Source organism: Salvelinus fontinalis, chromosome 6 (assembly GCF_029448725.1).
Source record: "Salvelinus fontinalis isolate EN_2023a chromosome 6, ASM2944872v1, whole genome shotgun sequence".
In the NCBI taxonomy this organism is placed as follows: Eukaryota; Metazoa; Chordata; class Actinopteri; order Salmoniformes; family Salmonidae; genus Salvelinus; species Salvelinus fontinalis.
This window is the reverse complement of record NC_074670.1, coordinates 61,639,313-61,654,961: the sequence shown is the minus strand read 5'-3', so window position 1 is coordinate 61,654,961 and position 15,649 is coordinate 61,639,313. Positions and strand designations below refer to the sequence as shown.

The 15,649-nt window shown below is 41.4% G+C and overlaps 1 protein-coding gene across 13 annotated transcripts in view; it reads left to right on the top strand.

Moving 5' to 3' along the window:
- Positions 1-12,276: 12,276 nt before the first annotated feature.
- LOC129858248 (rap guanine nucleotide exchange factor 2-like) overlaps positions 12,277-15,649 on the top strand; it is a 140,995-nt gene continuing 137,622 nt past the window's right edge. For all 13 annotated transcript variants that reach the window (XM_055927347.1, XM_055927355.1, XM_055927346.1 and 10 more), the window contains exon 1: positions 12,277-12,919. In XM_055927347.1, the coding sequence (XP_055783322.1) occupies positions 12,851-12,919 (69 nt within the window). In that variant the 5' untranslated portion in view covers positions 12,277-12,850. The remainder of the gene's footprint in view (positions 12,920-15,649) is intronic.

Here is a 15,649-nt window from a genome sequence, read left to right as displayed (position 1 = left end):
CAAACTAAGCAATCGGGGGAGAAGGGCCTTGGTTAGGGTGGTCACCAAGAACCCAAGAGTAATTTTGACAGATCTCCAGAGATCCTCTGTGGAGATGGGATAACCTTCCAGAAGTACAACCACCTCTGCAGCACTCCACCAATCAGGCCCTTTATGGTAGAGTGGCCAAACAGAAGTCACTCCTCAGTAAAAGGCGCATGACAGCCCGCTTGGAGTTTTCCAAAGGGAACCTAAAGGACTCTCAGACCATGAGAAACAAGATTCTCTGGTCTGATGAAACACAGATTGAACTTTCTGGCCTGAATGCCAAGCATTACATCTGGAGGAAACCTGGCACCATCCTTACAGTGAAGCTTGGTGGTGGCATCATCATGCTGTGTGGACGTTTTTCAGCGGCAGAGACTAGCCAGGATCAAGGGAAAGATAGTGGAGCAAATCCTTGATGAAAACCTGCTCCAGAGTGCTCAGGACCTCAGACTGGGGCAAAGGATCACCTTCCAACATGACAACAACCCTAAGCACACAGCCAAGACAATGCAGGAGTGGCTTCGGGACAATTCTCTGAATGTCCTTGAGTGGCCCAGTAGAGCCTGGACTCGAACCCGATCGAACATCTCTGGAAAGACTTGAAAAGGGCTGAGCAGCGACGCTCCACATCCAAACTGACAGAGCTTGATAGGATCTGCAGAGAAGAATGGGAGAAACTGCCCAAATACAGGTGTGCCAAGCTTGTAGTGTCTTTAATGAGTCGGACGAGAGGGATTTACTCCAGACACCCGAACGGGCCCTCATCCCCGTCATTCGCAGGAGAAAGAGATGGAGGTTTTGCGGAAGGAGATCAGGGTGCCTTGTGAGGTTCCGGCGACGAGTGGCTAATCTACCTTTTCCATCGGTACTATTGGCCAAAGTACAATCGGCGTATAATAAAGTGGATGAACTAAAAGCACATATATCCTACCAACAGGACATTCAAAACTGTGATATCTTAAGTTTTACCAAGGTGTGGCTGAACGACGACATGAATAACATAGAGCTGGCGGGTTATACACTGTATCGGCAGGATAGAACAGCAGCCTGGTAAGACAAAGGGTGACCGTCTATGTATATTTGTAAACAACAGCTGGTGCACAATATCTAAGGAAGTCTAGAGGTTTTGTTCGCTTGAGGTAGAGAATCTCATGATAAGCTGTAGACAACACTATCTACCAAGAGAGTTTTCATCTTTATTCTTCGTAGCTGTCTATTTACCACCACAAACCGAAGCTGGCACTAAGACCACACTCAATGAACTGTATGTAACGGATGTGAAATGGCTAGCTAGTTAGCGGGTACGCGCTAGTAGCATTTCAATCAGTTACATCACTTGCTCTGAGACATTAAGTAGGGTTGCCCCTTGCTCTGGAAGGGCCGCGGCTTTTGTGGAGCGATGGGTAACGACGCTTCGTGGGTGTCAGTTGTTGATATGTGCAGAGGGTCCCTGGTTCGCGCCCGTGTCGGGGCGAGGGGACGGTTTAAAGTTATACTGTTACATTGATGCTGTTGACCCGGATCACTGGTTGCTGCGGAAAAGGAGGAGGTTGAAAGGGGGGTGAGTGTAACGGATGTGAAATGGTTAGCTAGTTAGCGGGTACGCGCTAGTAGCATTTCAATCAGTTACGTCACTTGCTCTGAGACATTAAGTAGGGTTGCCCCTTGCTCTGGAAGGGCCGCGGCTTTTGTGGAGCGATGGGTAACGACGCTTCGTGGGTGTCAGTTGTTGATGTGTGCAGAGGGTCCCTGGTTCGCGCCCGGGTCGGGGCGAGGGGACGCCGTAAAGTTATACTGTTACATGTATACGGCCATAAGCAGGAAAACAGAAAAATGCTCATCCAGAGTGGCCGGGGACAAACGCTCCTAGTGGCCGGGGACTTTAATGCAGGGAAACTTAAATCCTTTTTACTTCATTTCTACCAGCATGTTAAATGTGTAACTAGAGGGAAAAAAACTCTAGACCACCTTTACTCCACACACAGAGATGCATACAAAGCTCTCCCTCGCCCTCCATTTGGCAAATCTGACCATAATTCTATCTTCCTGATCCTGCTTACAAGCAAACATTTAAGCAGGAAGCACCAAAGACTTGGTCATTAAAAAGGTGGCCAGATGAAGCAGATGCTAAGCTACAGGACTGATTTGCTAGCACAGACTGGAATAAGTTCTGGAATTCTTCCGATGGCATTGAGGAGTACACCACATCAGTCACTGGCTTCATCAATAAGTGCATCGATGACGTCGTCCCCACAGTGACTGTACGTACATACCCCAACCAGAAGCCATGGATTACAGGCAACATCCGCACTGAGCTAAAGGGTAGAGCTGCCCCTTTCAAGGAGCGGAACTCTAACCCGGATGTTTATAAGAAATCTTGCTATGTCCTCCGACAAACCATCAAACACGCAAAGCATCAATACAGGACTAAGACCGAATCCTACTTCGCCGGCTCCGATGCTCGTCGGATGTGGCAGGGCTTGCAAACTATTACAGACTACAAAGGAAAGCACAGCCGAGAGCTACGCAGTGACACTAGCCTACCAGACGAGCTAAATTACTTCTATGCTGGCTTCGAGGCAATTAATACTGAAACATACATGGGAGCATCAGCTGTTCTGGACGATTGTGTGATCACGCTCTCCTCAGCCGATGTGAGTAAGACCTTTAAACAGGTCAACATTCACAAGGCCGCAGGGCCAGACGAATTACCAGGATGTGTACTTTGAGCATGCTCTGACCAACTGGCAAGTGTCTTCACTGACATTTTCAACCTCTCCCTGTCTGAGTCTGTAATACCAACATGTTTCAAGTGGACCACAATAGTCCCTGTGCCCAAGAACACTAAGGTAACCTGCCTAAATGACTACCAACCTGTAACACTCACATCTGTAGCCATGAAGTGCTTTGAAAAGCTGGTCATGGCTCATATCAACACCATTATCCCAGAAACCCTAGACCACTCCAATTTGCATACCGCCCCAACAGATCCACAGATGATGCAATCTCTATTGTACTCCACACTGCCCTTTCACACCTGGACAAAAGGAACACCTATGTAAGAATGCTATTAATTGACTACAGCTCAGTGTTCAACGCCATATTGCTCTCAAAGCTCATCACTAAGCTAAGGACCCTGGGACTAAACACCTCCCTCTGCAACTGGATCCTGGACTTCCTGACGGGCCGACCCCCAGGTGGTAAGGGTAGGTAACAATACATCCGCCACATCCTCAAAAAAGGTTCTACAGCTGCACCATCGAGAGCATCCTGACTGGATGCATCACTGCCTGGTATGGCAACTGCTCGGCCTCTGACCGCAAGGCACTACAGAGGGTAGTGCTTACGGCACAGTACATCACTGGGCCAAGCTTCCTGCCATCCAGGACCTCTGTACCAGGCGGTGTCAGAGGAAGGCCTTAAAATTGTCAAAGACTCCATTTACCATGGTCATAGACTGTTCTCTCTTCTCCCGCACGGCAAGCGGTACCGGAGCGCTAAGTCTAGGTCCAAGAGGCTTCTAAACAGCTTCTACCCCCAAGCCATAAGACTCCTGAACATCTAGTCAAATGGCTTCCCAGACTATTTGCATTGCCCCTCCCCCTCTTTTACACTGCTGCTACTCTCTGTTATTATCTATGCAGCACTTTAATAACTCTACCTACGTGTACATATTGTGTCACGATCGTCTTGAGGATAATGAGTGGACCAAGGCGCAGCGTGTGAAAAATACATCTCTTTTATTTGAGACGAGTGAAACACGAAACGAACACTTATAACAAAACGAAACAAAACAAACCACCCGTGAAGCTACAAACGTAAGTGCAATACAAAAAGCTACAAATGTTCTACATAGACAATTACCCACAAAACCCAATGCCTGCCTTAAATATGGCTCTCAATCAGAGACAATGAACTACAGCTGCCTCTAATTGAGAACCAATCTAGGCAGCCATAGACATACAAAACCCCTAGACAAGTCACTGACCTATTTAACCTACAAACCCCTAGACAATCCAAAAACACATACATTCCCCATGTCACACCCTGACCTAACTAAAATAATAAAGAAAACAAAGAATACTAAGGCCAGGGCGTGACAGGCTGTAATCGCTGCCAAAGGTGCTTCAACAGAGTACTGAGTAAACGGTCTGAATACTAATGTAAATGTGATATTTTTATTTTTTATATATGTACAATTGCAAACATGTAAAACTACTATTTTTGCTTTGTCATTATTGAGTATTGTGTGTAGATTGACAAGGGGGGGGAAAAAACTATTTTAATACATTTTAGAATAAGGCTGTAACGTAACAAAATGTGGAAGAAGTCAAGGGGTCTGAATACTTTCCGAATGCACTGTATAGTGTATATCCAGCTATGAAATGTGTCCTACATTCTTTGGTAAGGGAGGAAATTTCACATTCCTAGAGTTAATGACTTACTGTTGAGAAGAACATATGTTGTTGTCTTGGCTGTAATTTTCATATTTGTTGTGCGCCCAAACGAATTTGCTGCGGGCCTCGACAGATTGCTTATTTAGAAAGTGGGGCGGTGAATGCCTGCAAAAGTGGTGAATAATGGTTGGAGAACAATGCACCTACATTTACTCAACATGCCTGCTTTGGTGCTATCACTTTCCCATTGGAAATGTACAGAGCGCAGGTAAAATTATTCTGACTGACTGAAAATAAAATACATTCAATAAAGTATGGGTTACCACATGTGGGGCCTACCATGGGTTTTGATATCTGTTGGTGACTCTGTCCTCAAGGCCGGAGCGGAATTCAGCTCTCTACAGGAACAACATGGTCTGATTCACTTCAAAACCTCTATGTTATAACAGTTAAATGGATGGCTGAATAAAAATGTCACAATTGAAGTGGCTTTGTCTTAATACCAATGTAATGCTGTCATCAGAATGAGAGTGTGTAAGAATAGGGTCATGAGCCATGACAACTTTGGGAATTGTGATAATTTAATTTAATTTAAAACATAATTTGTTGAGAATCATATGATTACAGTTTTGCCTTATGACAACATTTGGACTATTGTGACAGGTGAGCATTTTGACATCATGACTACATTATTCTCTTATGACAACATAAGGACCATTGTGACAGGTGAGCATTATGACATCATTATTATAGTATTGTTTTATGACAACATTCTTACCATTGTGGCAGGTCAAATCAATAATGTTACCATGAACCATTTAAATGTGCTGAATGACTTTTCAAAACAATACTGATATAAGTCTAGATAAGACAAGCTTACATTAGCATATGTTACATTCGCTTTATGTCATACCACAACGCCTAACTCCCTCCTTTATTAATAATCTAATTAACATCCAGCTCACAGGCTTCATTTGGGCTCCACCTTAATTTGCATATTGCTGAGCGGAGTCCTACTGTTCAGCTGCTGGTGATATTGCATGCCCCATCCCACCCCTCTAATGTAGCACTGTTTGGGGGGTGGGGTGCAGGGAGTAGGCCGGCACAGGTCATTCAAATCGCTTGTACCCATAGGTGACAAAGGGCGAACCCCAATCTAGCGGGGAAAGTTGATCAATCTTGCACTGTAGTCTCCAATTCCATCTGGACCTTGTTAGAATCAACATAGTGAAATGTGAGAACCATTCATACATAGTGAACAACACAGAACCCTAATATAAAGCAATACCCTTTAGAGGGCATTTGCCAATGAAAGGGCTGTGTCAAGTATCTGTTATCCACTCACCCCCACAGTTCCTTGTCTTGAACCATTTACATGTCATTGAAATCACAAAATACCAATAAGCATATCATGAAACATCCCCAATGTATAATTTAAAAATAAGCCTAATTATAATTGCACCATGAATAAAATGGAACATACTGTACACACCATAGCCTACGTAGCTAATAAGAAGTGATTGTTGTAACCTACTTATACAAAATTCTACATTAAACCCAACAATTACATGACACATACCGGTATAAACCATCCTTTGACCATAGGCTTTTGGGGGCCTTCCTTGTATCATTGTGCTTATCTCCATTTGAACTTTTATTTTCATACTAGATAGCCTACTAGCAGCCAAATACACAGTTACCGCAGGACGCCCGCGGTCGATATGTGAGCCCAGTGTGCGCTGGTGATGGGGTCAGTGGGCTGTTGCCATGCGACACATGGTTGTCACCATGCTTTCAAGACAACTGGGAACTCTTATTTTTACTTTTTATTCATTATACAAAATTATCAACAATTTACATCCCTACATCAAACTGTCTATGTCTAAAATAACAAAACACAGGTATAAACAAGAAAATACTAAATACAGTACATACCAAACAATTGAAAATAAATATATATATACACACACACAACCGTTCAAAATTTTGGGTTCACTTAGAAATTTCCTTGTTTTCCATGAAAACATACATGAAAGGAGTAAATATAGTCAAGACGTTGACAAGGTTATAAATAATTATTTTTAATTGAAATAATAATTGTGTCTTTCAAATTTGGCTTTCGTCAAAGAATCCTTTGTTTTGCAGCAATTACAGCCTTGTAGACCTTTGACATTCTAGTTGTCAATTTGTTGAGGTAATATGAAGAGATTTCACCCCATGCTTCCTGAAGCACCTCCCACAAGTTGGATTGGCTTGATGGGTACTTCTTACGTACCATATGGTCAAACTGCTCCCACAACAGCTCAACAGGGTTGAGTTCCGGTGACTGTGCTGGCCACTGCATTATAGACAGAATGCCAGCTGACTGCTTCTTCCCTAAATAGTTATTGTATAGTTTGGAGCTGTGCTTTGGGTCATTGTCCTGTTGTAGGAGGAAATTGGCTCCAAATAAGCGCCGTCCACAGGGTATGGCATGGTGTTGCAAAATGGAGTGATAGCCTTCCTTCTCCAAGAACCCTTTACCCTATTCAAATCTCCCACTTTACCACCACCAAAGCACCACCACATTGCCTCCACCATGCGTGAAAGATGGCGTCAAGCACTTCTTCAGCATCTTTAAAAAACGTTCTGCGCCTCACAAATGTTCTTCTTTGTGATCCGAACACCTCAAACTTATATTAGTCTGTCCATAACACTTTTTTCCAATCTTCCTCTGTCCAGTGTCTGTGTTCTTTTGCCAATCTTAATCTTTTCATTGGCCAGTCTAAGATATGGATTTTTCTTTGCAACTCTGCCTAGAAAGCCAGTATCCCGGAGTCGCCTCTTCACTGTTGACGTTGAGACTGGTGTTTTGCGGGTTCTTTAATGAAGCTGCCAGTTGAGGACTTGTGAAGCATCTGTTTCTCAAACTAGACACTCTAATATACTTGTCCTCTTGCTCAGTTGTGCACTGGGGCCTCCCACTCCTCTTTCTATTCTGGTTAGAGCCAGTTTGCGCTGTTTTGTGAAGGGAGTAGTATACAGTGTTGTATGAGATCTTCAGTTTCTTGGCAATTTCTCACATGGAATAACCTTCATTTCTCAGAACAAGAATAGATGACGTGTTTCAGAAGAAAGTTCTTTGTTTCTGGGCATTTTGAGCCTGTAATCGAACCCACAAATGCTGATGCTCCAGATACTCAACTTGTCTAAAGAAGGCCAGTTTTGTTTCTTTAATCAGAACAACAGTTTTCAGCTGTGCTAACATAATTGCAAAAGGGTTTTCTAATGATCAATTAGCTTTTTAAAATGATAAACTTGGATTAGCTAACACAACGTGCCATTGGAACAGAGGAGTAATGGTTGCTGATAATGGGCCTCTGTACGCCTATGTAGATATTCCTTTTAAAAAAATCTGCTGTTTCCAGCTACAATAGTCATTTACAACATTAACAATGTCTACACTGCATTTCTGATCAATTTGATGTTATTTTAATGGACCGAAAAATTGCTTTTCTTTCAAAAATCAAGACATTTCTAAGTGACCCCAAACTTTTGAACTGCAGTGTATACAGTAAATAACATAAAACACACACACATACATACATACATACATATATATATATATATATATATATATAAAATGACAATTATAGTGCAATTGTATTCACTATGAAGAAAATCGCATTATGATGATTCACTATGGACAATGTCTTTACAAGAGGATTAAATTCAATCAAAAATATTTGTTATTTTAGTATAGAAATCTGGATTTTTTTCTGTAAAGTATTTGGAAACAAGAATAAAAACATTCACAATAATTTCAATTGTCTTATCATTGCAATAGTAACATATCATTCATGTCAAAAACATGGGTTGTGTTAAAAAAAGTAAGTAAGTATTCTGCAAGGTTTTTCCAAAAATATCTCACAGATTTACATTCATAGAACAAGTGAGTCAGATTTTCACCCCCAATTTTGCAGATATCATCAATATCAACAAATTTGGACAACATGGAATTACATGGATTTATCTTATGTAGAATCTTAAAGTGCACATCCTTACATTTGTTGGGTATACAATATTTGTAAGGCATTAAGTAAGCTTTTTCGAGACAATGTCAGTAATAAGAATGTTCCAGAAAATGTTTCAACTGGGCCAACAAGTTGGTTCAATTAATGGGAAATTTGTCTTATTTGTTATAACAAGATTTCACAAGTAAGCCCACTAACGACACAGGGCAAGACCCAGATGCAGACACAGGAGGCAGATTGTTATGCTGATGAATGAGGACCCAAAAGCGACGTAATAGAAACAGAGTCTTTATTCCAGTCTTAAACAAACAATGATTCTCAATCCTCTCGTCAGTAGAGAGGAACGACTGGAGACGCGACCACAGACTGCAGGTCGCTTCAGGAAGGCACAGGCCGTAGCTGACATAGACACCTGCTCACACGCAGCATCTGTAGAAGGCAAAAACACGACAGAGCGGAACAAGGACAAGGAACAGCAAACATCAAACAAGAATCCGACAAGGACAGAAGCGGAAAACAGAGGGAGAAATAGGGACTCTAATCAGAGGGCAAAATAGGGGACAGGTGTGAAAGAGTAAATGAGGTAGTTAGGAGAATGAGAAACAGCTGGGAGCAGGAACGGAACGATAGAGAGAGAGAGCGAGAGAGGGAGAGAGGGAGGGGGAGAGAGGGATAGAAAGAGGGAAAGAACCTAATAAGACCAGCAGAGGGAAGCACAGGGACAAGACATGATGATCAAAGACAAAACATGACACAGATGGTTCGAGTCTTTGATATTTATTGAACAATAAGGGGCAGGTAAGAGGTAGGTCGAGGACAGGCAAAAGTTCATAAACCAGTTCAGAGTTCCAAATGTTGCAGGGCGGCAGGCAGGCTCGAGGTCAGGGCAGGCTGAATGATCAGGTAGGCGGGCTTAGTGTCAAGGCAGGCAAGAGGTCAGAACAGGGAGGACTAGAAAAACCGAGACTATAAAAAAAAGTAGCTCGGAAAAACACGCTGGTAAGCTTGACAAGACAAGAAGAACTGGCAACAGACAAACAGAGAACACAGGAATAAATACACTGGGAATAATGGGGAAGATGGGTGACATATTGAGGGGGTGGAGACAATCACAAAGACATGTGAAACAGATCAGGGTGTGACACCCACACCTTCCAAACTGAGTTCTGGATAAGCTCTGTGATCATCCCCAAAGCTAAAATGAGTTTTCATTATTGTAGTTAGACCACTGGAAATGGCTTTGATCACATAAATAAACTCTTAAAAGGTATTGGAAACTCATTCAATGTCATAAATTGCTCAGATGAAAGAATATTACCTCTGTTTTCAAGAACATGAACAAAGTAAATATTCCTCTCATGCCAGCTAAGGTAGAACAATGACTCATTCCTTACAGTTATGTCTGAATTATTCCAGAAAAGAGCTTTATGTGGGGAAAAATTGTGCAGGAAACATATTTTCCGGGACGTTAAAGCTTGTTGGTGAAATCTAGCAACTTTAGCAGGAATATAATTAAATTTCAGTAAAAATTGAAGACCTCCCAATTTATTAAACACATTGTTTGGAATGAAATACCAAATTAATTCTGTATTGACCAAACATCTTTTCAACCAATTGATCTTGAAAGGGTTATTTATGTAAACAAAATCCAACACTTCCAGACCACCTTCAGATTTTTTATTTGAGAGGACTGACTTTTTTTTATTTGTGAGACTTACTTTTCCAGATGAAGTCAAGAAATGTCTTGTTGATCTCTTTACAGGTAGAGATATTTACAAATAAAGATAATGAGGGGTACACAAAGCGAGACAGTCCCTCTGCCTTGGACAGAAGCACTCTCCCAATTATAGAAAGATCCCTTTGTAGACAATTATTAAATATATTCTTGGTTTTCTTAATTTTAGGAGAGAAATTCATATGTTGTCTGACTAAGTGGTTTTCTGATAGATGTATTCCTAAATATTTAACATAGTACTTTACAGGCATTTTCTATTTCTTTATCATCATAGTCATAAACATAAGATTTCACATTTAGAAACGTTTAGTTTTAATCCAGATGCAATAGAGAATGCAGTTGTAACGGATGTGAAATGGCTAGCTAGTTAGCGGGTACGCGCTACTAGCATTCCAATCAGTTACGTCACTTGCTCTGAAACCTAGAAGTAGTGTTGCCCCTTGCTCTGCAAGGGCTGCGGCTTTTGTGGAGCGATGGGTAACGACGCTTCGTGGGTGACCGTTGTTGATGTGTGCAGAGGGTCCCTGGTTCGCGCCCGTGTCGACGCGAGGGGACGACGTAAAGTTAAACTGTTACACAGTGATAGCATTAAGGACATGGGAAACCTTGTCTTTATCTTTTCAAAAAAGAGTAGTATCGTCTGCAAGTTGGAGAATTTTGATATCTCTGTTAAAAATGGATAAACCCTGCAGATTTGCATTATTCATAATATCTAGAGATAGAAATTCCACTACCAAAATGAATAAAAAGGGCGAAAATGAGCATCCCTGTCGTACACTTCTGTTGATACTGAATCTTTGTATGTATTACGGTTTCGTATCACATAACTATTTATATCTTTGTAAAACATGCGAATGACTTTGATAACATTTTCACCGAAACCAAAAAGTTTAAGAGACCGATAGAGAAATTAATGTTCAATTGTGTCAAAGGCTTTACAGAAGTCCAAACATAAAACAACAGCATTTGAGTCCATTTCATCTGAATATAATATCGGAGTATATATGACGGCCATTTCTAAATCCTGTTTGAGTCTAATTTATCTATCTATTCCTTTTTTAAATATTTTGACATAAACCAGAGCAATCAATTTGTAATCAATATTTAATAAAGTAATTGGTCTCCAATTGTCAATGAGAGAAGGGTCTTTATCAGGCTTTGGAATCAGTGAAATAAGACCCTGTACAACTGGGAACTTGTAAAAAAACGAAATCATAACATCAGTGATCTTTAAGTCGAAAAGTCGAAACTTGGAATGCCGAGTTGGATGATGGTTCAAAATTATTTTTACCAGTTATTTTTGTGCTAGTGCAAGTAAGTTTGTGTTTTCAAGTGCTAGGAAACTCGGAAATGTACGACTTGCTAACTGGTTGTAGTTCACAGGAGGTTGGCGGCACCTGTATTGAAGAGGACAGACTCGTGGTAATGGCTAGGGCGGAGTGAGTGCAATGGTATCATACACATGGTTTCCAGGTGTTTGATGCCATGCCATTAGCTCCGTTCCGGACATTATTATGAGCCTCCGAAACCTCAGCACTCCTATATTGTAGTTATACACCTGTTGCGTTCAACCAGTTAGCAATTCGTACATATCCGAGTTTCCTAGTCCCGAAAAAGCACATGAACGCGAAATTAAACACACTGAAGTTGGAAAACGGAGATTTCCCAGTTGTTTTGAACTTCTCCAATTTTACAAAATGTAAATGTACCATTGGCCACAGATTTTTCTTGAATAGAAGAGCTTGAACAGCACTGAAGCATACAAATATAACACGTGGTTAGAATAAGGAAATATAATATCATTAAATGGATTTGAATATAACTTTCTCTCCACTTCCTACTTCTACACTTGATATTTTGCTCCATATATCAAAGCAGAATGAAATTCCAGTCGAATAGAGTTTCATGTTGTCAATAAATAGTAAAAAAAAATCTGATATTTTCACATCGTTAAGGTCCATAACAATTCATTGTTCCCAAATGTGCATAAGTATTTGCCCCTTCGGTAGCCTATGTGTTTTATTCCAGGTTCTGTCATTGGATGGCGACAAAGGATAGCTTTGTAGGCCACTGCATTGTCCCCCGGCTCTATTTTTGTAAATGGACTCGCCCATGAGCTTTCCCTTGTGTCAGTCACCATGGCGGCATACAGCAGAAAGCTGTGGCCTCATCGTCACTTTTAAACCTATCATAATGATTTTTTAAAGGTTGCCTTTCTACATGTATAGGTTTATTATTAAAAAAAATGGACAACCGGTTACTGTCAGGATAGATTTCTACTTTTTTCTTTGAAGGCGGATACATGAAATTGTGGCAAACGCAAAAATGCTGAAGATCAATGGATTGGCTTTTAGTGTCGGTTTAGATAAAGGAACCGTTTTACCATAATACAAATTGTACAGCAACAGATCTACTGTGTTAGATTCTGGATTCCTCGAGCCGCGCCTCGATAGCAAGTTTGTTTGGACCGGTGGCAGCCTTCTGGTATCGGTTTGGGGACAGAATAAACCCCGAGGCTCACATTGTGGCCTGGCCGTGGGGACTAATTATCAATTTTTAGCACACTGGAGTTCTCTTAGTGGATAACAAAGTGGTTACAAAGATTGTGGCACAGACCGCGAACATTAGAAAATTGTCAAGATAAGCAAATTAATTGTTTTTAACGCGTCTTCAAAACAATGGCGTCTTATGTGGATAACAGTTTTCGTCAAGCTGTGATGATGAATCCGGCGGAAAGAACGCAACAGGTCAGTATAATTATTTGATTAGCCTTCAGTGATGCTAATCTCAATGTTGTAATTTGTGAAACCTCTCTGCTACTGTCAGTGTTCTATAATTTCCCGCTACCACTGCTTCGCTAAATTGTTACATTCTTTGTTTCTGCGTTACTGTTGCCATGCGGCTACAGTGTTACGTATCCTGACTACATCCCGGTAAAGCTCTATCATTGGGAGATAATCTTTAGCTACTTTACATAACAGGACTTGATAGTAACCCAGCCACTTATGTCACGAACAAATTCAGACTTCAGAGCACATCAGAGCGAACGTTTCCTGTATTTTCCAAACGGCAATGTAAACCGGCTATATTGTTTCCCAGACAGTGAAATAGGCTACGAATTTGCTCAATTTGTTTTTAAACGGCATACAAAACAAAAACCTATACTAATGCTATTGGCCTGAACCAATTCCAAACAAACCTTAAATGTGTGTCATTAGGCATATTGAGCTTGAATTGAAATGTTTTGATTAATAGACACTGTTTCAGATGTACACTTTAGGCCTCTCCTAGAGGTGACTTAAATAATCAGGACTCCTTATCTGTAGCCGCTTGAATTGGCTGCATGGGACAGTTGGCAATAATCAAGTTCAGTGGACTATATCGGTTACATTTTCACATGCAATTGTAAGGGTAATTATTTCCAGTACATTTCAACCACCAGGCAATTGTCCCTGGCGCCCTGCGGTTTGTTAGCAGCAAGAGATACGCACAACGATGGCCTAGAAAATCGATAGACCACTTAAAATAGTGGGCGAGGCGATAGTGACACTGCCACATGCTGATAGTGACACTGACACATGCTGATGTATCTGACATTGAGGAAACAATTAAACGTCTGTCACGTGTTGTCATTGTCTCGTTAACCGTGTGCTAGTAGGTCTACACAGTTCATTATGTTTCATAGTGGAGCATACCATTCTAGTCATCTGTGCTTGTACTAAATTAGTACAACATAACAATAAATTAATATGGCATCATGCCTGTCACTCATCTCCATAGCTCTTCAGGAAACAATGAGCCTTGTAGAGTTAAAAAAAAAACTATAGCCATGTCACACTACACCTATTGGTGTGTCAATGTCTCTGTTTACGTTATCCGTCAACCAAGCGACCATATTCTTTCCACATACTGTTCATAATGTCTATACATCCCATTACATACAGTGCTTTCGGGAAGTATTCAGACCCCCTGACTTTTTCCACGTTTTGTTACATTACATCCTTATTCTGAAATGTATTAAATAAAATACATTCCTCAGTCTACACACAATAACCCATAATTACAAGGCGCAAAACAAGTTTTTGAGATGTTTGCAAATGTATTACAAATAAAAAAAAACATACCTTATTTATAGAATCCCTGAGCTGACAAGGTAAAAATCTGTTGTCCTGCTCCTGAGCAAGGTAGTTAACCAACAGTTCCCTTGCGGAAGACACATTTCAGTTTACTGCATTGTTGTACAGCTGACGAGGTATCCCCCTTTCTCCTTTAAATAAGTATTCCGACTCTTTGCTATGAGACTTGAAATTGGGTGCATCCTGTTTCCATTGATCATCCTTGATGTTTCTACAACTTGATTTTAGTCCACCTGTGGTAAATTCAGTTGATTGGACATAATTTGGAAAGGCACACACCTGTCTATATAAGGAGTTGTCAGTGCATGTTGTCAGTGCATGTCAAAGCCAAGCCATGAGGTTGAAGGAGTTGTACGTAGAGCTCAGAAACAGTATTGGGTTGAGTTACAGATCTGGGGAAGGGTACCAAAGAAAATTCTGCAGCATTGGAGGTCCCGAAGAACAGTGGCCTGGAGGCATTCTTAAATGGAAGAAGTTTGGAACCACTAAGACTCTTCCAAGAGCTGCCCACCTGGCCAAAACTGAGCTATCGAGGGAGAAGGGCCTTGGTCAGGGAGGTGACCAAGCACCCGATGGTAACTCTGACAGACTGGGAGACTAGTCAGGATCTAGGTAAAAAATGAACGGAGCAGAGTACAGAGATCCTTGATGAAAATCTACTCCAGAGTGCTCAGCACCTCAGACTGGGGTGAAGGTTCACCTTCCAACAGGATACGACCCTAAGCACACAGCCAAGACAACGCAGGAGTGGCTTCGGGACAAGTCTCTGAATGTACTTGAGTGGCCCAGCCAGAGCCCGGACTTGAAGCCGATCAAACATCTCTGGAGAGACCTGAAAATAGCCATGCAGCGATGCTCCCCATCCAACTAGACAAATTTGAAAAACTCTTTTTGCTTTGTCATTATGGGGTATTGAGGGGGGGGGGGGACTATTTAATCAATTTTAGAATAAGGCTGTAACGTAACAACATTTGGGAAAAGTCAAGAGGTCTGAAGACTTTCCGAATGCACTATATATACACTGCTAAAAAAAATAAAGGGAACACTTAAACAACACAATGTAACTCCAAGTCAATCACACTTCTGTGAAATCAAACTGTCCACTTAGGAAGCAACACTGATTGACAATAAATTTCACATGCTGTTGTGCAAATGGAATAGACAAAAGGTGGAAATTATAGGCAATTAGCAAGACACCCCCCAAAACAGAAGTGATTCTGCAGGTGGTGACCACAGACCACTTCTCAGTTCCTATGCTTCCTGGCTGATGTTTTGGTCACTTTTGAATGCTGGCGGTGCTCTCACTCTAGTGGTAGCATGAGACGGAGTCTACAACCCACA